Source organism: Oreochromis aureus, linkage group 7, assembly GCF_013358895.1.
Source record: "Oreochromis aureus strain Israel breed Guangdong linkage group 7, ZZ_aureus, whole genome shotgun sequence".
Taxonomy (NCBI): Eukaryota; Metazoa; Chordata; class Actinopteri; order Cichliformes; family Cichlidae; genus Oreochromis; species Oreochromis aureus.
Window position 1 is genome coordinate 16,817,112 of NC_052948.1, and position 23,558 is coordinate 16,840,669.

Genomic DNA, 23,558 nt, shown 5'->3' on the forward strand with positions numbered 1-23,558 from the left:
GACTTTCCTCCCCCGAGGGACAATGTGCCCAGTTCTGCCTGCCCAGGAGGAGAATAACAGGAGTGAAGGTTTTCCAAGCTCATTTTCTGTCCAACACAGGCATGTTCTCTGTCTCCATTGCAAAATGGCAACTCCATTGAAAGGGCTACAAAAAAAAACATGAATGACAAAACAAATAACTACTTGTTAAATGTTGAAACTCACTCTGCCCTCTTAAACGGTTATACAAATGATGAAATGTCGACACTGCTGTGTGTGTTTCTGTGCCATGTATTTCTGCTCTTGGTTTTAACCTGATAGGGCTTTCTTTATGGAAATTTAAAATTACAGCCTTGCACAATTTTACCATTGGAAAAGCATACATTTTTGATGATACAAAAAAATGGTAAAAATGTTTGTAGTCATAGCAGAAACAAGATTTTCTTTTAAATTTGTGTGAATGGAATTTTGCATGTACCTAGGACTGATGGCAGAACTAAGGTTACATCAAAGCTCTAAAGGTAATCTAAGTGAGAAACGTGCCTCCTAATGCTGTGCATGAGTTTGTGTCCTAGCACTCAGTGTATGAAGCCTTGTTGTGAATGGGCTCATTCAGGATTCTAAGGCAATCTTTAGTAGGTCACTCTGCAGAGGACGGAGAAAGAGAGTCTGCCATGTTTAGAGCTGCTGTGCCAAATGACTGCATGGCACAGAGCAGATGGAGGCATTGCACGGGCACAGACCGCTGGGAATCCCAGGGAAGGAAGAATAGAGAGAATAGACATAGAAAGCCCGTGACTGACAGAACAAGACAAAAGAGACTTACAGAGAGAATAAGAAGCAGAGAGGCTAGAGCCTATATGATGAAAGGCATCTGCACAGTGCTGTATAGAGCCGCAGCTGCCTGCTAATGTCCGATGCGGGGTTTATTCTCCTTGGATCCAGCGAGGCAGATTGTGAAAAATGTTCCAGGTTATCACCAGCGTCATTTGTTTCAGATTGGCCAAGTGCAGAAAAAACAACAATCTCATCCAGATGATTTATTTGCCTGGAGACAAAGCAAACAAGCATTAACTTTATCTTACAGGTGGGAGTATTTTTAAAGCTTTTATCTATTTAATACAAAAGCAAATAATCATGTTTTCTGACTCCTGCGGCCACTCACTGATTTCGATTTTTACTAAACAACAAGTGATAAGATAGGTTTCCGGGGTTGTTAACTGTGTATCTGTACTGTGCATTTTGTGCAGCGTCTGAGGCGGAGCCTCCACCCTGGCCTTTTGAGGAGGATCTCTTCCACGTGGACCACCACCACGTCTGCCACAGGACTTCCCACAATTGAGCCGGGACCCGTGCGAAGGGACCGCAGCGCCAGCATCAAACCCTATCATGAAGCACTCACGTGCAGGTACCTGAGCCACACCTGTTTCACATGAACCTCCTGTATTTTTAGATCCCAGGTTTTAGTCACATTGGTAACTTTGTTCAAGATGTAGTTCCACTTACACCTTACGGCTTGCTTTTTCAAATTCCCGTTGGGAATTTTGTTAGATTTTTAAATAAAGGAATAGGAATAGAATAAGTCCTATTGTACTATAGATATACACGACTGCGGCACAAACACGCTAAGGAGGGGTCCTACAATGCGAATCACTCTGAAGGATATTGGGTTTTTCAGCATTATGGCTGTAGTCATACCAAAGCCATCAGTGTGAGTGAAAAGCAGTGGCACAGTTCAGAAAAGGATGTGTGTGCAGTGGGAGCCAGAATGGAAATATGCCCCACAGGCGAACGCATTAACCTGAATAACTAAGACGCACATCAACCCTGAGCACATTAGTGCTGAAGATAGCACGAGGCTCACGCTACACAGAAGTATCATGGCTCCAAAGTAGATCTGTGAGCCTGTCATAGAATAGACAGTGTGTGGTTTTATGGAGGTGTTTTCAAGCTTTTTGTACTTTTTAGGAGAAATATGGTGCAGGATGGAGAAAGTTAGAGGTTACATAAGTCCTGATAAGCATTTGTTTGCATACAGTACTAAAGCAGATGCAGTGAATCTGATGGGAAGTGCTAGGTTTTTCTGTTTTTTCCTGCTGGTTTTTTTCCCCCACTAAATCACATTGTTGCATTAAATCTTGAATAAACACAGGATCCTCATGTATTAAAGCTGTTGTGGTTACTAAGTGAATTGTTTAAGCACAATTTACTGTGATCAGTGCAGAGATTGCATTCCTTACAATTACTTTGTGATTACTGTAACATTATGTTTGGATTATCTTAGAGCAGCGCAGGGGAAATTATGCTTTTTTTATGAATTTCAAAGGAGTTTCAGCTTGAAATTTTTCAGCTGTGCATGCTCGCATGAGTTTTCATGCATACAGTATTTCTGTGACGCAAAAGCAGCACTAGACAGCACATACGCTCCGATTTTAAAATATTAACTATGCCTCAACAAGAAAGAGTCTATTAGTGTTTCATCCACCTTATTCAGTCTCTTCCCCATCCAGTTTGTGGTGTTTGTCTGCAAGTAGCTAAGCTTCCGGGTGTCCCTGGATTTCAAAGCAGTGTCTCAGTTTCCTGTAGTGTACCAACCAACGGGGAAAGTATGGTTTGTGTATATGCAATTCTCAAATGCCGCATAAGAACATTTGTCTGATCTAATGTCTGAAATATTAATAGGTTGGAGAATTTACGACAGCTACGTCTGATGATTCTAAGATTCACTGAAAACTGCCAGCACAGATTCAGAGAATACAACGTCAGCCCAGGATAACCTTTGCATTGTTCATTAGCATTCATTAGCCCATGTTAAAAATAAAGAGCAGCGGTAAATGTATCTCTATGTATTTATGGCTCGTATTCTAACAAAACCCCAAATTAATACATGAAGATTTTTTTTTTTCCAAAATTACAGCTTCCAAGTGCAGAGATTTGAATCAGCTCACTTACATACTTACAGTCAGCAAAGCTTCAGGTAAAAGCGACCTCGCTACTTCTGCGAACTCCCTCAAAACCTATTTTAACAATTGTTTGGACTAAATGTTGCAGATGTAAAATGAGGCATGACTCTGCAACTGCATGGCCTATTTCACTCGCAGATGAATTTAGAAACTCATTTTGTGTGGATGGTTAAAAAAATATGCTTTCAGAAGAGCTGCAATGCTCTTTTTTAGATATATATATATATTTTTATAGTAGCACGAAACAATAGCAATCACAGGGCATCGATGTTCAATCAGGTGTACAAGTCGTGGCTAATGAGGGCGGGTACCCTGGCTCAAGTGATTTCATCCATGTTGCCGTTAGTAAGTGATGCCAGCCAGACTTTAGTTGTGTATTGTTAAGTTTTTTGCTTTAAGATTTGTTGCGTGAAGCTATCTAATGATAATGGTCGTACTGTAAAACTAAGCGTTTTCCATAAAAACCACATGTGTGCTGTTTCCAAGGTAGTTTTTTTACATTTTTTTATACCTTGGAGAAAAAGTCTAGTCGGCAATGCTGTGTCTTCACCTCGTGGTAAACAAACCCACAGTATTTATTTTAGTTTTTGGTCGTTAAACTCGTGTTCCATGACCAAACTGGCTTTCTTTACTTACTTAATTAATTAATTCCAACAGAGATCCCATTAGAAATTCTTTGCCAAAGGCCCATAAGTATTCCCCTAAATTATATTCAGGACTATGTCTAAAAATAACTGTAATACCTAAAAGGTAAATTTTTGTTAAACTCCTTGAATTAAAGCTGAAACTCTGCACTTCAATCACACCTTAAAATCCACTTTGATGGTGTAAAGAGGCAAAAACAGTTAAAATTATGTCGTTGTCCAAATATTTGTGGACCTAACTGTTGGTGTTTGAATCCCTGTATCCCAACAACGTGGCAGCTTTGTTCATGAGGCCTGGTTCCCAAGTCCCATATTCTTATGGAAAGACTTTGCAAAGGAGTCCTGGCTGATATGGTGTCAGAGTGATGCTCATAGTATTTAGGGTTAGATGTTGTATTGTATATTTTTCTACAAAAATGGACCTTTGCACCTCTTTTTAAAAGCTCTAACAAAAGTCTGAGTTGAGGCTTATTGTAATAATCAATCTATATTAGAAAGCCTTAATTTTCTTTTTACTGCTTTAAACTCTTTGCACTGCTTTCTTCTGTGGCTTCAGCCCTCCAAAGACCTGCGTAGCCTGCGCCTGTCAGCGTCGTGTTTGGTCCTGTTTGCACAGTGACAGTGTGATACTTGAACACAAAGCTTCTGTACACAAAGCCCCGTTGCCTGGTCTTATATCTTAGCGCAGCCCAGCAGCATGCCCCAGCTAAGGCCACTTACTGAGTGTAAACAAACACCTGGTTCTCTCCCCAGTCACGAGAACACCACAATTAACTCACACACTCGCACTCTTAGATACAGCTGCTTCTTCTGGCTCACACGGTCCGGAAACAATTGGAAAACACAGAGATTTTCCAGGTTTCGTTTACAGCAGTGGAGAGGGCTCTTTTCTGAGCAGCACTTCAGTTAAATGCGTTCTAGATCCAGATGCCTGAAATAATCAAATAGGGCTGGTAAGGCTTCGGTGTTTAGCTGAAAGACACTTAACCAGAGCCCATGCCGACTGAAAACAACTTGCTGTGTTTGGGATCCGACCTTTGATGGTCTCTTAGCAAGCAGCAACCTGCCAACACGTCATTTCTCAAGTAGGCTTTGACACCTAAATCACACATGTTAGGGAGTAATAAGGAGTGTTTTTGGTAATTTATGTACTCTAAACTGTATTTGTTAGAGTGTCTGGCCAAGACCAGAAGCCTATGAATTTCCTTTCACATCACTGACACACCACCACTAATCATTCCTGATACATCCTCACACAGAGTGTTGGGAAAGAGGGAAGGAGAGAGAGAGTGAACACATGGAAGGGAGGTTGGGCGAAAATGAACACATGGCTTCAATTGCCTTCTCTCTACTCCATCATCAAATCTGCACAATCTTAATTAGGACATTAGGCTTCTTTTTTTCCCCCTCCCTCGTTTTTCCATCATGTCAGCCTTCAATGACGTACACTGTTAAGAAGGAATAACACCAACTTCAAAGCTACAGTATCACCTTTTTTTTTTTTTATCAGATAGACCCTGTTTAAAGGGCCCGATTGAATGCCTTCCATTTCCCTCAGCCCCAGCCACTGTGTTGTTATCTTCTTCACGTCATCTGGCTCGAGAGTAGGTAGATTACTGGAAGCAGAAATAATAGCTGCGGTGTTTATCGTGGCTTTGGCACTGTCCGTCGTGGCTCTGAACCAAAGGTAATCTGTCAACCTGCTGCAAGTGACTGAGTAAAAAATCTGCAGCGGAAAGGTTAGCAGGCAGAGGCCAGCCGGAGCTTACGGCACGGCTCAAGCCATACAAGAAGAAGTCCTCAAAAATGAGCAAAGCAGGCAGGGCTGCAATTTAAACTGAATTGCATTTGCTTGATTAAGCGTCATAGTTACAAAGTGAGTGCCAAGTGGCTTTTGGTTTAGAGATGAAGAGCAATTTATTTTTGGTGTGCTGAACAAGACTTTAGATTTTTATGACTTTGAAAATTTTGTATGTTATAAGGCAAGAAACCAACTTTGACCTTGATGATTAGACAAAACTGAGCCTGATCCAGAAAACTGATTTTAAAGCACAATGACATAATAAAAAAGGACACGAGCAGTTGTACAAAGAAGAACCAAAAGAAGTTGTGTGGTTAGTTGATTGAAATATAGCGCGTGTCATTTTTTAAGCTAAAATTCACTGTATGACGCATGTTAAAATTTCCTGGTTTTTGAAAACAGGGGAGATATTTTGGAAAAACTGTATTTCTTTTTTGTTCTGAGCAACAATGAGCTTGTGCAGAATAATCATTTACACACTACCACATATTGAAACTGTGGTAGTGTTCATTTATTTTTCTGTAAGACTCATCGCTCTACACAGATATATTTTTCAATCTTTAGGTGGTTAAGGTTACAGAATTGCAGATAGCGACTTCATTATATTAGAGAAAGTCCCCTCAACCTTAAAACTTTGGCTAAATGTAACTAAAGTCCACTTTGAGTTCCTCAATAAAACCACACTACAGGATGGCGTCTGTTAACTTCACACAGCAAATGTGTTTACAGCTGACAGTTGCGTTCTCCCAAAAGGCAAAGTAAATTCTTACTAGTGGTATATAAATGTTATTTCTAGCATAGAAAATGATAGCAAATTGAAACTGGAGTGTGTATCATGTGTAGTTAGTTTGTGCGTGAGTGAGAGAGCGAGAGATAAAAGCAGAGCCACTTGATACATGATTGGCAGATTCCTCGACTGAAAATGACCGGCCCCCTTATTTACATTTTGTGCTCAAGGCTCAATGTCAGTAGCCGAGGTTATTCTGCTGCATTAGCAGAATAGGAAAAGTGTCTGCCAGTTCTTCAACTTTCATTAAAAGTAAACCTTTTAAGCCAAGCGCTGCTGCCTGCCCAGACCCCCCTGACAATAATGTACTAACTGTTCACCCGCCAAACTATCAAACTATTTTATATTCCACACCTGCTAGGCATTAGACACAGTGGTCCAACCTGGCCGTACAAACACAACAGAACTCCCTTTGTTGGGGCCTTAGGACCATTATGCTGGGTGGGTACAGCTCAAAAGTGTTCCAGAAACACTTTATCAGGAGGAGATAGACACACTACAGGCCTTTGTGCTCCCTGTGACACCATGCTCTAACGGCAGGCATTTCCTGCTCCGAGTAGGCAGGTTTTACAACATTTAGGGAGAGGTATTTTAATTGGAACCACCTACAGCCTGACAGTGGCCTCAGTGGAGAAACACGGAAAATCTGTTGGGAAAAGTCTGGGAGGCTCCCCGTGGTGTCACACAGCTAACTGACCAGTAAAGGCCAGTTCTTTCCACAGAAGATAACATTTGCTGTTTGATTTATAAAGCCAGTCATCAGATGGGAATGTTTTCATCTGAGACTGAGAAAGTGAGTTGTTGTTGCGGCCGACACTGGTCTGTCATAAATCTCAAAGAGGGTGGGCTCAGTTTCTAATGAATCATTTATAACAATGCCAGCGTTTGGAGTTTGCTTTGTTGTTTATTCCAGTTGCATTGTGTTAATGTGTGCATCCATTAGATTCATTACTACGTATTTTCTTGAAGCAAGTGTGCAACGGCTGTTTTCGTGTGGGGGCTGCACAGTAGGAACCCCATTAAGTTCTTGTTTTTTTCTTCTTGACAACTTCTTCTGACTGTTTACACATCGAAGACAGATGTGGCGAACGGCGATATTCACACTTCTGTAGCAGAGCTGCAGATTGTCTAATAGGCTAATACATATATTCTGTATTTATCTTCCCTGTGTTTTGCCTGTTAACTTTGAACTGCTGTGAATGGCGTGGAGTTATTTGCATTCTGATAATAATCAAATAATTAAATCAAAAGAATAAACATTTCATGTTATCGTCATCTGCTCAAAAAGGTACAGGTCACTAGAGTGTGATTGTAACTCAAGTATATCCACACGCAGTAGTTAAGAATGCACATCTGAGATAAATAGAAAGTTCTCTGTTATCTAACTAACAGTGAATCCCCTCTTTTCTACAGTTGTGGGAGACCATACATCAGACTGAACCACGGTGAGGGCTCTTTAGACAAGGGAGACAGGATACCACGTTCAGGTATGCCCCCAGTCTTTCTAGCATTCCTGTAAAGCACCATGGGAAGAGTGTTTGTGTTACGTTTGCTGGCATAAACACCAAATCGCTTTTGTTTCTCTCTCTTTGAGACTGTTTGTTTCCATTGCACTCAGCTGATATGGGAGATTGATATATATAGTAAACACTCACAGAAAACCCCAAACAAATGACTATCTCGCGTAATGAGTTTGTGTTGATGATAAAAGGATACTACCTCTGCAGTATCTCATACAGTTAGGCCCATAATTTGTTGGACAAAGACAATTTTTGTGTGTGTAGTTTTGCCTCTCTACACCATCACAGTGGTTTTGAATGCAAACAGTCACAATGTGATAGAAGTGCAAACTTCAGCATTAATTCAAGGGGTTTAACAACCACTTTTCATCAACTGTTTAGGAATTACAGCTATTTTCATACACAGTCTGCATTTTAAGAGGCTCAAAATTAACTGGACAAATTGACATCATTTTATACATTAATGGATGTATAAAGTCTAAAACACATGGTCATCGCCAAATTCTTGCTTCCCTCATTGAGAACACCTGGTGCTTCTTATTTGTGGATCTTCCTGCATTAAGTTTTGTATTTGACAACTGAAAAGTATGCTGTGTTGGGCTGAGATCAGGTGACTGACTTGGCCATTGACTGACTTGGGGTTTTTTGCCTTTAGAAACTCTTGGGTTGCTTTTGCAGTATGGTTTGGGTCGTTTTTGCACAGTGAAGAGCTGTCCAATCAGTTTGGCTGAATCTATATAGCTCCCTACACATCAGAATTCCTCCTGCTGCTCATATCAGCAGTCACATCATCAACAACCATGAGTGACCCGGTTCCACTGGCAGCTATAAATGCCCAAGCCATAACACTGCCTCCACCATGTTTGACAAATAGCTTGGTATGCTTCAAATCACGAGCTGTTTCTCTCAACCATATTTTTATCCTCCCATCATTAATCTTGGGTTCATCTGAAATTCCTGTCCTTGAGCATAACCAGTGGTTTTTACTTTGTTGTAAACCCTCTGTATTTATGAAGGCGTCTCTTGGTTGTAGACCTTGATTGTAGACGATGATACGCCTACCTCATTGAGAGTGCTCTCAACTCAGTTAAATGCTGTGAAATAGTTTTTTCTAACTATGGAAATAATTCTGTCATCGTGCATTTTTTGTCTTCTGTGGTCTTTCGGCCCTTTTGTTGTTGCTGAGCTGGGCAGAGCGTTCATTCTTTTTAAAAAATGTACTACAATGTTGCTTATTCTACTGCTCCTAAAGTTTGTGAGCAGCACTCAACATGAGCACATATATGTTTCTGTAGAAAGAACAAAGTGTGCTGCTTTATAAAGTAGCACCTCAAAGCAGACACACTATTAAAACTTGCTTTCAGTCACGTGAGAGGCAGCAATCAGGGATCTTTGAGTGTTAATGAAGGCAGCAGTGACTTTCTCTGGGACCTGCAGAAAATAACCTATTACAATGAGCCGAGATTAAAGGAAGTGGATATAGAAAAGAAGTAAATCCACATACTCCAAGAAACCTAGTGATATGCATCAGTTTAAGAAGATTAACAGTGGATTTTCTCCCGAGGCTGCAGTGTGACATCTCTTTGTTTTTCTTACACCAGCAGAGGACCAAGTGGTTGTGTCATCAGACTATGACAGCACCCATGAAGCCAACCACAGTGACAGCAGTGATGTAGCACATACAGAGGACGATGCAGAAGAAGGAAAAAACTCCCAGAATGTCATCCTCCATGCACTAATACCTCCCGAGGTAAGGCGGGCCAAAGCAGCTGTCTCAGTCACATTAGTACTGCTAATAAAACAGGAACATCTACTCCTTATGTAATAATTTCCTTATTCTTTTCGCCTCTTTTGACCATTTGTTACTCACCCAGGACAAACCAATCTTGGCACCAGAGCCTTTAATAATGGAGGGCCTGGAACCTCTGATGAGTCAGCTGAACAATTGGAACTTCCCCATCTTCACCTTGATAGAGAAGACCAATGGGAAATGTGGACGAATCCTCAGTCAGGTCCGCCAGAGTGTCAACAGCTCACGATTCAGACAAATTATTTTATATTACAAAACAGTAGCACACTTTACTATTTATAACTCAGTTATAAAGTGAGTCTTTTAATTTTTTTCATTACGTTTTTCAGTTTTACACATTTATTGAACACTTTTGTTATATCTAATATATCTGGATCTGGTGATGTCCAGGGGGTCTGATAGTTTGAATTTTTTTTTACCTTTCAGGTATCTTATAGGCTCTTTGAGGACACTGGCCTGTTTGAGACTTTTAAGATCCCCGTAAAAGAATTCATGAACTACTTCCACGCCCTTGAGAATGGTTACAGAGACATACCATGTAAGCTCGAGCATCTTCCTGCTTTTGTTTTTCACTTTGCTTCAGATTACTCGTTGCAAGGATGAAAGCAGCCACTAGATGGAAATATTGAGCAATCTATGCAGCATTAGCACTCTGCACTGCCTTGAAGTTTAATTGAACAGACATTAGCAGCCCAACACTGCACCCTGGTGGAGAAGATCACACACACTGAGCAGACTTGTTATCTTCTCTAATCCAGATCACAACAGGGTCCATGCCACAGATGTGCTTCACGCAGTCTGGTACCTCACCACGCAGCCTGTGCCTGGCCTGCCCAGCCTCATGACTGACCACGGCTCTGCCAGTGACTCAGGTATGTCCATCAACGCATGCATGCTGACAGCTGATGTCCTGCAGGTGTGTATGTGTATCCATCAGTCCATAAAAGTATGCAAAACTTGTTGTCAAGTTTTTAAATAACATCAATATTTGCTCTACTGTACTTTTTTGCGCTTAAGATTTTCTATATGTAGGTCAGTTTTTTTTTTCATTCTGAATTTTTTCGCATCCCCTGCAGCCACCTCATTAATGTCAAAGTATCAAACCTGCAGGAGTGTGTGTTCTTATCCCACTCAAAGTTGGTCTTATCTTACTCAGGCTTTTGGCACTTGCATACCAAACACTATTTGAAGTCTAGAACAGCATGAAATTGCAGGCAGATTAGAGTTCCCTCTTACCCATATTTCCATAACCTCATTTGTATGCCTTACTAGGGCCATCCCTTTGATCCACATATAAGTGGATTTGAACGTTAAAGTGTGTGTGTGTGTGTTTCTGTGTGTTGTGCTCGAGAGCACGTGCGTGCGCATGTTTAGGCGTGTGCAGATGAAGGTACTGTACAGTTGTGTGTGTCTTGTGTAAATTCTGTCACCTTTCTCTTCAGCCTCCTCACTTTGTCTTCTCCCCTGTGGCTAGACTCCGACAGTGGAATAACACACAGTCACATGGGCTTCCTGGTTTCAAAGACCTACACTGTGTCAGAAGATGGTTACGGCTGCCTGTCAGGCCTCATACCTGCTCTGGAGCTCATGGCTCTTTACGTGGCTGCCGCCATGCACGATTATGATCACCCAGGGCGGACAAATGCTTTCCTCGTGGCCACCAGCGCCCCACAGGTGCTCATGCTATTCAGCCTACAGCATGGTCATCAGTATGTGATTAAATAGAAGTTTGTTTACTTGATTTACTGTCACACTTTTTTGTCTTTTTCTTTATTTCACTGTCAGCCTGCTTTAAAAAAAATAAGCAAATCAACAGTTAGAATAAATGTTTGCAGGTCTACAGGTTACGAGGTAGAAATTTTACTGTTTTGTGTAGTTCTACATTGTGTTATTAATAAAAAGAAATGATAGAAATGATTGTATTAAGTACAGTGGCTTGCAAAAGTATTCGGCCCCCTTGAACTTTTCCACATTTTGTCACATTACAGCCACAAACATGAATCAATTTGATTGGAATTCCACGTGAAAGACCAATACAAAGTGGTGTACACGTGAGAAGTGGAACGAAAATCATACATGATTCCAAACATTTTTTACAAATAAATAACTGAAAAGTGGGGTGTGCGTAATTATTCAGCCCCCTGAGTCAATACTTTGTAGAACCACCTTTTGCTGCAATTACAGCTGCCAGTCTTTTAGGGTATGTCTCTACCAGCTTTGCACATCTACAGACTGAAATCCTTGCCCATTCTTCTTTGCAAAACAGCTCCAGCTCAGTCAGATTAGATGGACAGCGTTTGTGAACAGCAGTTTTCAGATCTTGCCACAGATTCTCGATTGGATTTAGATCTGGACTTTGACTGGGCCATTCTAACACATGGATAGGTTTTGTTTTAAACCATCCCATTGTTGCCCTGGCTTCATGTTTAGGGTCGTTGTCCTGCTGGAAGGTGAACCTCCGCCCCAGTCTCAAGTCTTTTGCAGACTCCAAGAGGTTTTCTTCCAAGATTGCCCTGTATTTGGCTCCATCCATCTTCCCATCAACTCTGACCAGCTTCCCTGTCCCTGCTGAAGAGAAGCACCCCCAGAGCATGATGCTGCCACCATCATATTTGACAGTGGGGATGGTGTGTTCAGAGGATGTGCAGTGTTAGTTTTCCGCCACACATAGCGTTTTGCATTTTGGCCAAAAAGTTCCATTTTGGTCTCATCTGACCAGAGCACCTTCTTCCACATGTTTGCTGTGTCCCCCACATGGCTTGTGGCAAACTGCAAACGGGACTTCTTATGGTTTTCATTAACAATGGCTTTCTTCGTGCCACTCTTCCATAAAGGCCAACTTTGTGCAGTGCACGACTAATAGTTGTCCTATGGACAGATTCCCCCACCTGAGCTGTAGATATCTGCAGCTCGTCCAGAGTCACCACGGGCCTCTTGGCTGCATTTCTGATCAGCGCTCTCCTTGTTCGGCCTGTGAGTATAGGTGGACGGCCTTGTCTTGGTAGGTTTACAGTTGTGCCATACTCCTTCCATTTCTGAATGATCGCTTGAACAGTGCTCCGTGGGATGTTCAAGGCTTGGGAAATCTTTTTGTAGCCTAAGCCTGCTTTAAATTTCTCAATAACTTTATCCCTGACCTGTCTGGTGTGTTCTTTGGACTTCATGGTGTTGTTGCTCCCAATATTCTCTTAGACAACCTCTGAGGCCGTCACAGAGCAGCTGTATTTGTATTGACATTAGATTACACACAGGTGCACTCTATTTAGTCATTAGCACTCATCAGGCAATGTCTATGGGCAACTGACTGCACTCAGACCAAAGGGGGCTGAATAATTACGCACACCCCACTTTGCAGTTATTTATTTGTAAAAAATGTTTGGAATCATGTATGATTTTCCTTCCACTTCTCACATGTACACCACTTTGTATTGGTCTTTCACGTGGAATTCCAATAAAATTGATTCATGTTTGTGGCTGTAATGTGACAAAATGTGGGAAAGTTCAAGGGGGCCGAATACTTTTGCAAGCCACTGTAAATTACCCAATTTAGAGCAATGATGACATAATGATACTGAAAGAGTAGCTTGTCTATCAGAGAGCAATAATGTAGGCCTTAATTTTCCCATCAGTAGTGTCTAACAATTATGGTTTGTTTTGTTTGACAGGCTGTGCTCTACAATGACCGCTCAGTTTTGGAAAACCACCACGCTGCCGCAGCCTGGAACCTCTTCCTGTCACAGCCAGAGTACAACTTCCTGGTCAATCTGGACCATGTGGAGTTCAAACGTTTCCGTTTCCTGGTCATTGAGGCCATACTGGCCACTGATCTGAAGAAGCATTTTGACTTCCTAGCTGAGTTCAATGCCAAGGTATTCTAAAAACATCCCTGTTCTATGTTTCACATTCATTTGACAAATTATAAAACTCTTCAGAGGGAGTTTAGCCTTTTAAGCCAGTGTAAACATTGAGTTGAGCATATCTGTCTTCAAATATAACATGAAAAGCTTACAATTGATTTTTTTTTTGTTTATTGTTAAAATTAGAGAGCCAAGTAATAAATTGCTTGGAAAAGTTGGGGTCAAACATATTCTGTAGACATGCTTTCCTAACAGCTCAGTTCTTTTAAAAACTGGGACAAGGCTTCAGGAAAAGGAAGCTGTCAAGTGGTTTTCAAGGAGCAGATCTGTTTGTGCAATACATTGCAGTGCTCTTAATATAAGTCAACAACACAAAGTACCCCATAGCTTTTCAAGAACTCACTGGAGTGCAGACACAGTGTTGGCTTTCGATTTGAGGGTCCGCATTCCTCTCATTGTGAGTTCTACTACAGCGTTGCTGCTCGATGGCCAAGGCCTGTCAGCTAACATTGAGGTTGCTGGTTTGGCAGCAAAAGTAACAGTAAGGTCTCTCAGAGTCCCTGCTCTGCTCTTCCTGGAAGCGAATTAGCTTTGGGTGAAGTAGCCGTCAAGCTTTCCTCTGTTTCCTGAGCCTCTTTAGATCTGAAGCTCATTAAGCTTAACTAGAAATAATCGATTCATTCAAAAAGTGCTGAGCTCAACTTTATATATGATTGAGTGATGCTTTTCTTAGAAATATGCTCAAGCTCTGTATAGGTTAAAGCACCTGTTTATATAGTAAGTAGCTTTCACAACAAGAATTGGGTTATGTCAGTATTAGCTTAACTGCATAACCCTAAGTCTTATATATGTTTGTTTCGTCCTCAGTCCAATGAACTGATGCTGTAAACTATAGATTAACAGAAAACGTTTCAGCAGAAGATTATAGCTGTGCTTACATAACATGTTTGAATATACTGTCATGTCTGTCTGTCAATCCCTCAGGTAGGCGATGATCCATCTACAGGTATCGACTGGTCTAACGAGAATGACAGGTTGCTAGTCTGCCAGATGTGCATCAAACTCGCTGATATAAATGGGCCTCTGAAGTGCAAGGAGCTACATCTGCAATGGACAGAGGGCATTGTCAATGAGTTCTATGAACAGGTGTGTGAACCATCTTTTATGGGACCTAAGACCTCAGCTAAGCTAAAGCTCAGGGTGCACCTCTACACCAACATGACACCACACAGTACAGCATAGTACTGTCTCATAACACTAATCATACCAGTGCCAGTGTAACTTTTGAGCCATGACCTTTTTAGTAATATTCGGGTGGTTTTATGCATTGATATGTATTATTTATATAATAATAATAATAATGTGTAAATAACTGATTATGATTTCATAGACTGAAATAACATTGTTGAAACAATGTCAGCAACAATTTAGCTTTTATTTATATGTAATTTACAGGATATACTTCAGAATCGGATTCAGGATTAGACTACCTTCAATGTCATTACATGCAACACATACAATAAGATTTGCTGTCTTTAACAAAAGAAAGTTGCATTGTACACATGCCCAATAAATTAAAAACAAAACAAAATAAAAATGTAATAAAAAATGCACTACTATAGAAATCCAATCTATAAAGCAATGTACTTAAAAGATAAAAATATTATAAGAATTTAAGTGCTATTTTTGTGTAACTAGTGACTTAGAGCTATTGGAAAGATACTGGGAGGGGAAAACTGAGTTCATTTTTGGCTGTTGGATAGAAACTGTTCCCGAATCTGGAAATGCAGGTCTTCAAAGCCCTACAAACAAAGGAGAAACAGAGAAACAGAAACAGAGGAGATATTTAAAGAGAGAACTGAACTCTAACTAATCTTGAATTGAAATGAATGGCTTGAATTCTGCAACAGCAAAGGTGGAAGGACGATGTGATGAGAAGGATTTTAAATTTGATTCTGGATTTAACAAGGAGCCATTGATAAGAATATGGGAGAAATATCCTCTCTCTTTCTAGTCCCTGTCAGTATTCTTACTGCAGCATTCTGGATCAAGTGAAGGGAGTTTTTAGGGCAGCCTGATAAGAACGAATTACAGTCGTCCAGCCTACAAGTAATAAATTCATGAACTAGTTTTTCAGCTTCACTCTGAGAAAGGATGTTTCTAATTTTAGAGATATTGGAGAACATACAACGACTTCAAGATTGCTCACAGTGTTATTGGAGGCCAAGGTAATGGAGGATGGAGGCTCACTGGCTCACAGAAGGCAGGCAGGAAGATGATTGGACTACAGCAGTGATGTCACCAATGAGTCTGACAACATGGGAAAGTGGAAATTATGCAAAAAATAAACTAGGAGTCAAACAGCCAGGAAAGCCGGCCGGGCCGACGATGTTGAACTTCAGTTAGCATACAGTTACATACTCTTTCAAAAAGATTTCTTATGACTTACAATTAAATAGCAATCTATTTCCAGGATAGCGCTTTATCAAAGGACCATGACAGAAAACACAACCCTGTTAGACATAAAATAAATAAATACATGTAATATTTATAAAAACTGGCCATGAGAGTCAAATTACAAAGGCCCTAAGAAAAGCACAGCATGTATGTTGTGTGTGTGACGTCTTCCCGGATATGAATGAATAACAGCTATAGCAAGGATTCCTAGTTGCCTTGGTAACCAACCCCAAGTGTCATACTATACACTATAGACTAGAAAGCGTCTGTTCCCACAGAGCAGAAAGATTGTAACACAAAACCAAATGAGTTTTATAAAACGACTGGATCTCGAACAGATCTTCAATTTGATGGAATTTACAGTTGGACTCACATAAAAGAGGATACAACGAGGGGAGGAGGAGCTCTGAGATCCGGTTTTCCCTATCATTACAGTATCCTAAACAGAAGCGTTATATAATGACAGTGAGCAGATGCTGTCTAAATTAATACAAACTCATAGCTGGGAGAAAATTTCATTAACTGCCTCCTCATGTTAGCGCCTGAATTTTCATTTATCCCAACTTCCCTTTGATGACGCTATTGTGCTCTGTTTAGTTTGTAAAAGTTGAGGCGTTCCCCACGCAGTGGCACAATATTTATAATACTGTAGATTTATATCTGCACAGTGTGTAGACGTCGTTCTTTGCTGTTCTTTGTTTCACATCTAGAGCCTTTGGTCCATCTCCTTTATGAACTTCAGTCTTACCTGGGGCATACACACCAATCTATTATATTGCCAGATGCTCTCCAAGAAGTCAGCTTTTGTTGTTAGTTTTGGCAAGCATCCATCCATCCATTTTGTTTTGCTTATCTAACTCGGCTGTCCCAGGGGCCTGGAGCCTATCCCAGCCGTCATAGGGGGAGAGGCAGGGTACATCCTGGACAGGTCCCCAGTCTATCGCAAGATTGTTACACAGAGACAGACAACCATTTACTCTCACATTTACACCTACAGGGGGTTTAGAAAGCACACACTAAAAGATACATATAAAGGTAGGAGAAGCTGAGAGGGAAACCATGAGTATTTACCTGTGGCCTCTGCCAACTCCCTGAATACTTGTGACAACTTGTAATACTTCACCAGCGGATTGAGTAGACTGATAAAGAGCCATAACAGACAAGACTGGGGGCCTATAAAAAAACAAAAGAAAATGAAGTTGGGGAAAAAGTTAACAGAAGGAGCAGAAGGGAGAGAAAAATAGAGTAGAAGAGCAGGGCCCAGGCCCCGCAAAGCAGCCGCCAGGAGCGAGCCAGTACACACCCGAGTATCCAGCCCCAGACACCGAGAACCAGCAATTCACTGGTGGGGGCACCAGCCACTGGCAGGGAGTGTGTCGGGGATAAACAGGCCCGAAACCCGGTCGAGCTTGAGCTTTTCTCAGAGAGAAGGAGAGTTTAAGACCTGACCTGACACATAGTCATTGACAAACAGGCACACACTGACACACATCCTGCTTCAAAAACACTTGAGTGTTCAACCCGTTTGAGCCTGGTGGTTGACTCTGTTGGCTCACAAAGTCCTGGGTTTGGATCTGCCATCTGGGCCTTTCTGTGTGGAGTTTTGCATGTTCAGGATCTCTCCAGGTACTCCAGCTTCCTCCCACAGTGCCAAGACATGCAGTTAGTGGGGTCAGGTTAATTAGTGATTCTAAATTGGCTGTAGATGTGAGTGTAATGGTTGTCTGTCTCTCTGTGTTAGCCGTGCAACAGCTTAGCAACTATCCAGGGTGTAACCCTCTACCTCACGCTCTGTGACAGCTGGGATGTATTGTGATGCATTGTTTTGCTGGTTATTTTTTTCTTCTTCTTTTTTTTTTTTAGTTGAAATTTCAGGTGAAACAAAAAACTCTGATCTGACGTGAATTTCAGCTGTGCTAGCGTCACCGCATACAAAACAACTAAAACGAGCTGCTAGACGTGGTGATGAACGCAAATATCCTGTAGAGGTTTTGCTCTCTGTGCCTCTCCTCCCAAAAAATTCAGAGGCACATAATGCGCAGGGTGTGTCGTCACCTAGTAACCGCAGTCTAGATAAGGGCTTGAGCATATTCTTCTTGACCCAGAAGCAATTAGCTGAGATGTGTTCCAAGCCTAAATACTGTAACAAAAATTCACTGTGGGCGGGTTTAGACTAAAGGCAAAAATAGATTCTGTTTGGTACTGCAGCACCAAAAAAAAATAGGCCATGATTACATATGATATTATTACAATGGCAACGAAGCCAAGCATACATAAGACCTACAGCACCTATGAATCATTAGAGTTTATTTTAGAAAAAAAAAAACAAAGCTACAAGATACCCCAGCTGTCTCTACTGTTCTTCTCTTATATGTAGATACAATGTAAAATTAAAATGTAGAATATGTAGTCCTGTCATGGAGTTATGACAGCTCCTCACACAATAGCAGCTCTCAGAAGGAGCACTTCCATTACTTTCTCAATATGTCAGAGGGATTAAATGAAGGGAATTAAGGGGAGCAAAAAATCAATCATGCCTGAAATCCAGAAGTCTGCGTAGAGGAAAAAAAAAAATACAGAAGAGGGCAACTATGTTTCAGTATTAGTACTTGCTCCTCTTTCATTGGCATATGACCTGGACAAAAACAAATGATATGAACCTTAAGCAGCCGGCCTTCGCAGTCATTAACAGATGACTAAAAACATCTCTTACTGCAAAACAAAAAATCTAGGGCAGCAGCAAATTTTGTCTTGCATATCAGAAGCTGAAGTGGGATAAATATATTAATTATGGCTGCATTCCATTTAGGAGAGGTCCTGCTCTTGTGTGTGACAGTTCACTGTTATAGTGTACTGGAACATTTGACCTCTGCCATCAGTTATTCCACCTGGTTTCCCTTCAGTGAAAGCCCAGTTTCAGTGATGTAGACTCTGAATCAGTTATGTTTATGCTAACCATAATTACTAATTTCCTGTAGAATAATATGAAATTAACTGGTGATAATTTTATATCTAAATGGCTTATGCTTTGTGTAGGGTGATGAGGAGTCCAGCCTCGGCCTTCCTATCAGCCCTTTCATGGATCGAGCAGCCCCACAGCTGGCCAAACTCCAGGAATCCTTCATCACCCACATCGTTGGACCACTGTGTAACTCCTATGACTCGGCCAGCCTCATGCCTGGACGATGGGTGGAACCCAACCCGGAGGAGGAGGGGCCAGAGGTTGGAGAGAATGAGGAGGAGGATGAGGAGGATACTGCAGAGGAAGACACGTCCACCTGCTCGGAAGCGTCCCGTAAGTATTCAAATGTAAATCTGCAATAATGATAACAGTATTTATATTTTAATGTCTATCTAAAAAGAGAAATTTATTTGTTTAGAATAATTTTTGTGCATTTATGGGCAGCATTTTTTGATTAACAAAAAGAAAAGAAGGACAACTTAAATTCCTGTAAAAGATGAGACGTTTGGGGAGGCATTTGCCCCCACTCGCAAGTTCTTACCCCTGCCAAAGAGAACGATGGACGTATTAATTCATGGATGTGTTTGTTTTTTCCAGAGAAAGCAACTCTCAAGAAGAGGAGGAAAGTCTTCTGCCAGATCACGCAGCACCTGCTGGAGAACCACGAGATGTGGAAAAAGGTGATTGCAGAAGAGAACCAAAAACAGGCACAAGGAGCGGAGCCTGTCCATTTAAACAATGTAGCTGAACCTATTCTGGCTATTCATGAAGAGGAAGAGGAGTCAGGTAGCCGAGAGGAGCTGATAGAAGGAGAGGATCCAGAGGAGGAACTGGAGGAACCAGAATGGCCTGTAGCTCTGAGGGAAGACTCTAAACCTCAAGAGCAACTAGAGGAGGGGGACCCACAATGAAACAACACAGGGGAAATATGGCATCATTCAGGACAAGGACATGAAGAAGTGTTACTTTGTTTTCTATTAACTGACTCCTGTTTTTGCCAGCACATCACTTAGACACAACACTGTAGATGTTTGGGAAATGTGTGCCTATAAAGAAAAAAAAAAAACAGGGTGGCAAAATATGTGCTTTACACATGTTATCTGAATATTTGATTTCACCAAACATATAAAGCTTTCCATATTGCAATACGGGACTATTCATATACTTTGGGATATAAACTCTTTTGCTACTGTCAAAAGAAGAAGAAGAAGCCTGGTGGCACAAGCTTCAACCCTTTGTGGTAACGCGGGACTCCAGAAATTTGCTGCCAGTTTATATATAATTACTTCCTGAGTGCATATATATATAAATATATATATGGACTTGTGTTTCAATTTTAGCATTTTTGAGCTCTCCCACTGACTGTATGTTATTTTTTTTGTTTTTGTTTTCTATACATGGATTATAAAGGGGGTCAAAGAAACGAGGAACATTGGTGTTTGCCAAAATAAATGACTCACTCTTGGGAATTAGCATACAACATCAACTATTTACACATTTTGTTTTCCATTTGTTGCCAAATGAAGTACTTTATGTACCATTTTAGTTTCACACAGAGACCCGAGGCTCGTCACGCTATGCATGTGTGTCCATTTGTGCGTGCCTGCGTGTTTAAATGAATGCGCTCATGTGCACAATTCCTCTGCAGATGACGTAGATGAATTCAGCAGGTTTCTTATTATTTGTAATACATTACTGTCCCAGATATTGTATTCAAGAGACCTGCACTGGCAGCAATCATGCATTCAAACAGAACCAGAAAACAGATCCTTTTACCACTTAGGAAAACTTAACGCCATCTCAAAAAACATTTAATTCAAATTAATTTGTGTCCTCTCAAGTATTGTTTAAAAATCGCCTTTTGACAGGAAGTCCTTTTTTCTTCCTGTCATCATCATTTTAATACTCATGCAGCTGGACTCAGTGTGTAGTGCAATCTATAATCACTGTTGCTTAAAATCTGTAAACGACGCTGACCGTGAACCCTCAGGAAAACCCCAACTGTTGAAATTCTACGTGAACATCACATAACAGGACATTACGTGAAAAACACACCAGAAATCTAAACTTTAACTCTGTTCATAAAATAAGGCTTAGTTTATGTCACAGCTGCTGACTTTGATTTTTTCATGGTGACTCTGTCTGAATCCCATCCTGGCACCTCAGGGAGTTAATTCTTCTCTTCAAGTTCAGTGCAGGCAGAGTGCATCAGCTGGTGGATGAAGTTTTGCAAAGAATATTGATTACATCAGTTTGCATGATAATACACGAAGGGAATGTTGCCAGTTTTCTTTCTCTGTCATTTCAAATTTAGATGATCATAATCTGTCTTTTTTTTAACATCACATGACTTGTTCCCACGTCAAAGTCTTCTCACAGTGGTGGTGCAACAGCATTGGAGCCAAAACAATTCTCTCTGTTTATGTAACAATTGCAGCTGTTTGGAGTTTGCGCTTTATTTAATGAAACCAATGTTCAGCGGATAAATGCTGGGAACCGTTTTTATGATTTCACCAGGGTCAAGATAACAGCACTGCAGCGTGTAATGTTTTATCAGTTTCACCTTTCGTCACATCAGATTCTTTCCATGTGATTTTTGCCCCGACTGTCTCCCGTTTCTTTGTGATGGTGGGAAGTATTTATGAGTAACATTGTAAAAACTGTGAAATTTCACAGGAATTATTTTAGCAGCCAGACACCACCAATTCTGACAGTTAAAGTCACATTATAGCTCAAGGCTTCAACTGAAATAAAGCCATAAGTGTAAACAACCTTGAATAAGATACAAAATCTAATGAATATCCAACTTAAATTGAATCACTGACATTTATGCACAAACTACGAAGGAAAAAAAAATAAATGCATCTTGAATTGAACAAGTGCTTTCTCCAGAATCGGCAGTTCAGATTTCTGTAACCGATGCAGTCAGCAAGCATCTCATGCTGCACCACTGCTCTCTGTCATAATCTGATTTCTTTAAACTGATCTTTGGAAAGGTGAATAGCAGATATATGAGTCTGTACAGATGACACAAGAGGTGAAATTACACTGTAAGACACGGCTGTGGAACGTCACGCATTGTATTCTAGCATATCCTGCGTTGACGTAGTGTCACACAATACGTCCGGCTGTGCTGAATAGAGCGCCGCATCCACAATGGGCCGCTCTGCTTTTCTGCCTCTCCTCTGCAGTTTGTGTTACACGGGGAGGAGCGCACGCACAAGCTCAATAATTGGTTGACCTACTGATTAGTAGGTCATCTCAGATTTACGAAACCCTTTATCAGGCCAGAATTGTTACAAGCCATTGAATCGGGACAATGTTAGTTCTTTGGGCCTCAAATGACCATGGGTTGCTGGGTGCATTGTGTCTTGTAAATGCATGCTCTTTTCTGTATGCTGATGCATTTCATGCCCAATGAGCTATAATCATCATTACCTGCACAATGGACACATTTTATTTAGCTTTGGAAGAGCCCTGTGAGTTATCATCAATGTTATGTAGGAAAGCTGTTCAGTGTATCTAAGCTAAAGTGGTCCAGAATCGGAAAAACATACATTCTGTCTATGACTCATTGGGATAATGTAACTTCCACTTCCAGGCTGTACAATTACACAATTGCATCACCTCAAACGCTCTAGAAATCCTTCCTTTTTGAATGTATATATACATTATTTAGTGTATCTGCGAGAGCAAAACAGTGTGTGTTTGCTTCTATGTCTATTCTTCCATTGACCCCTCTAATGTGACTCCGTCCTGTATTTAATTATCTTGTACTGTTGGGGAGAAGGGGATAGAGATTGTGAAGTAATGAAGGGCAAAGCGATGCTGTGAGTAGTTCTTCAATTCTTCACGGATACTCAGATGAAATTATTATTCACAGAAAGTCCTATAGGATATTTCTCCTCGCGCTTCCTCTTTGATCTGCGTACTCTTAGCCTCACAGACATAAGTACTAGAGCATTCATCGCGCAACATCTTTAAAGGCCAGCGGACTGTGTCCACTGTGTTAATTTTCTGGTGATCGCAAGTGGAACGCGTACGCATTTTGCCCCACAGTCACATCAAGTCAATACTTGCATTTGAGTGGATACCACCGTATATCGGTTTTAATCGTGTATTTTTTGTGTCGTCATATTGTTTTAGTTGATTGCCATGCTTATTCACACATGTAGAATAATTGTAACCAAGAGAACCAAACAAGTTTTACAATTATGTAAACAAAAGGAGATGATGTATTTTTATATAGTTGACACATAATTAACGAATTAATTGCTTTCTTCTCACAAGTACCTTGCACTTACCACATGTACTAAAGAAGAATATGTCCAAATACATAGTATTTGTGAAAGTAAAATAATTGATTTCCTTGCAGGTCGATGCTCCATTTTGTACAAAATGCATACATGCTGTACAGTGAAGAAATTTTAAAACTACAAAAACTCTTTTAGATATACATTATTTATTTTTACCATTTTGTAATTTAGACACTATACTGTAGCTTCAATATTGCCAGACTTACTGGAAGTGCCTATATTGGTATTATGTATTATACAGTGAATATATTTGAAGATCAGTAGACGTCACAAACTGAACCATGTGGATGTTGTAATGTGAATACATTGAATTACAAGATTACGGTTTCTGTGGTATGCTTGTGTCGATGTGTCGCATCTTCTTTGTATTTAATTCTATAAACGCGTACATGATAACACAATTTCCTGATCACTTCAAAGTGCCATGTTTCATTAAACCATCTTTGAGCTCTGATTGCATTT

The 23,558-nt window shown here is 40.7% G+C and overlaps 1 protein-coding gene and 1 long non-coding RNA gene across 4 annotated transcripts in view; one reads left to right on the forward strand and one right to left on the reverse strand.

The window, feature by feature from the left end:
* The window catches only part of LOC116332615 (cGMP-inhibited 3',5'-cyclic phosphodiesterase A-like), a 75,742-nt gene extending 52,187 nt beyond the window's left edge, over positions 1 to 23,555 (forward strand). For 2 of the 3 annotated variants that reach the window (XM_031755625.2, XM_039615548.1), the window contains 11 exons: positions 1,230 to 1,387; positions 7,588 to 7,661; positions 9,296 to 9,444; positions 9,569 to 9,706; positions 9,931 to 10,042; positions 10,263 to 10,376; positions 10,979 to 11,178; positions 13,170 to 13,373; positions 14,346 to 14,507; positions 18,855 to 19,113; positions 19,378 to 23,555. In XM_031755625.2, coding sequence (XP_031611485.1) covers positions 1,230 to 1,387; positions 7,588 to 7,661; positions 9,296 to 9,444; positions 9,569 to 9,706; positions 9,931 to 10,042; positions 10,263 to 10,376; positions 10,979 to 11,178; positions 13,170 to 13,373; positions 14,346 to 14,507; positions 18,855 to 19,113; positions 19,378 to 19,691 — 1,884 coding nt within the window. In that variant the 3' untranslated portion in view covers positions 19,692 to 23,555. The remainder of the gene's footprint in view (positions 1 to 1,229; positions 1,388 to 7,587; positions 7,662 to 9,295; positions 9,445 to 9,568; positions 9,707 to 9,930; positions 10,043 to 10,262; positions 10,377 to 10,978; positions 11,179 to 13,169; positions 13,374 to 14,345; positions 14,508 to 18,854; positions 19,114 to 19,377) is intronic. The other variant, XM_039615547.1, reaches the window with a different exon arrangement.
* LOC120441229 lies at positions 15,046 to 17,485 on the reverse strand. Its single transcript, XR_005613896.1, has 4 exons — positions 16,890 to 17,485; positions 16,567 to 16,755; positions 15,571 to 15,671; positions 15,046 to 15,163 (listed from the first exon to the last, which is right to left on the reverse strand). It is a non-coding gene; the product is annotated as an uncharacterized LOC120441229 (long non-coding RNA).
* Positions 23,556 to 23,558: the final 3 nt, after the last annotated feature.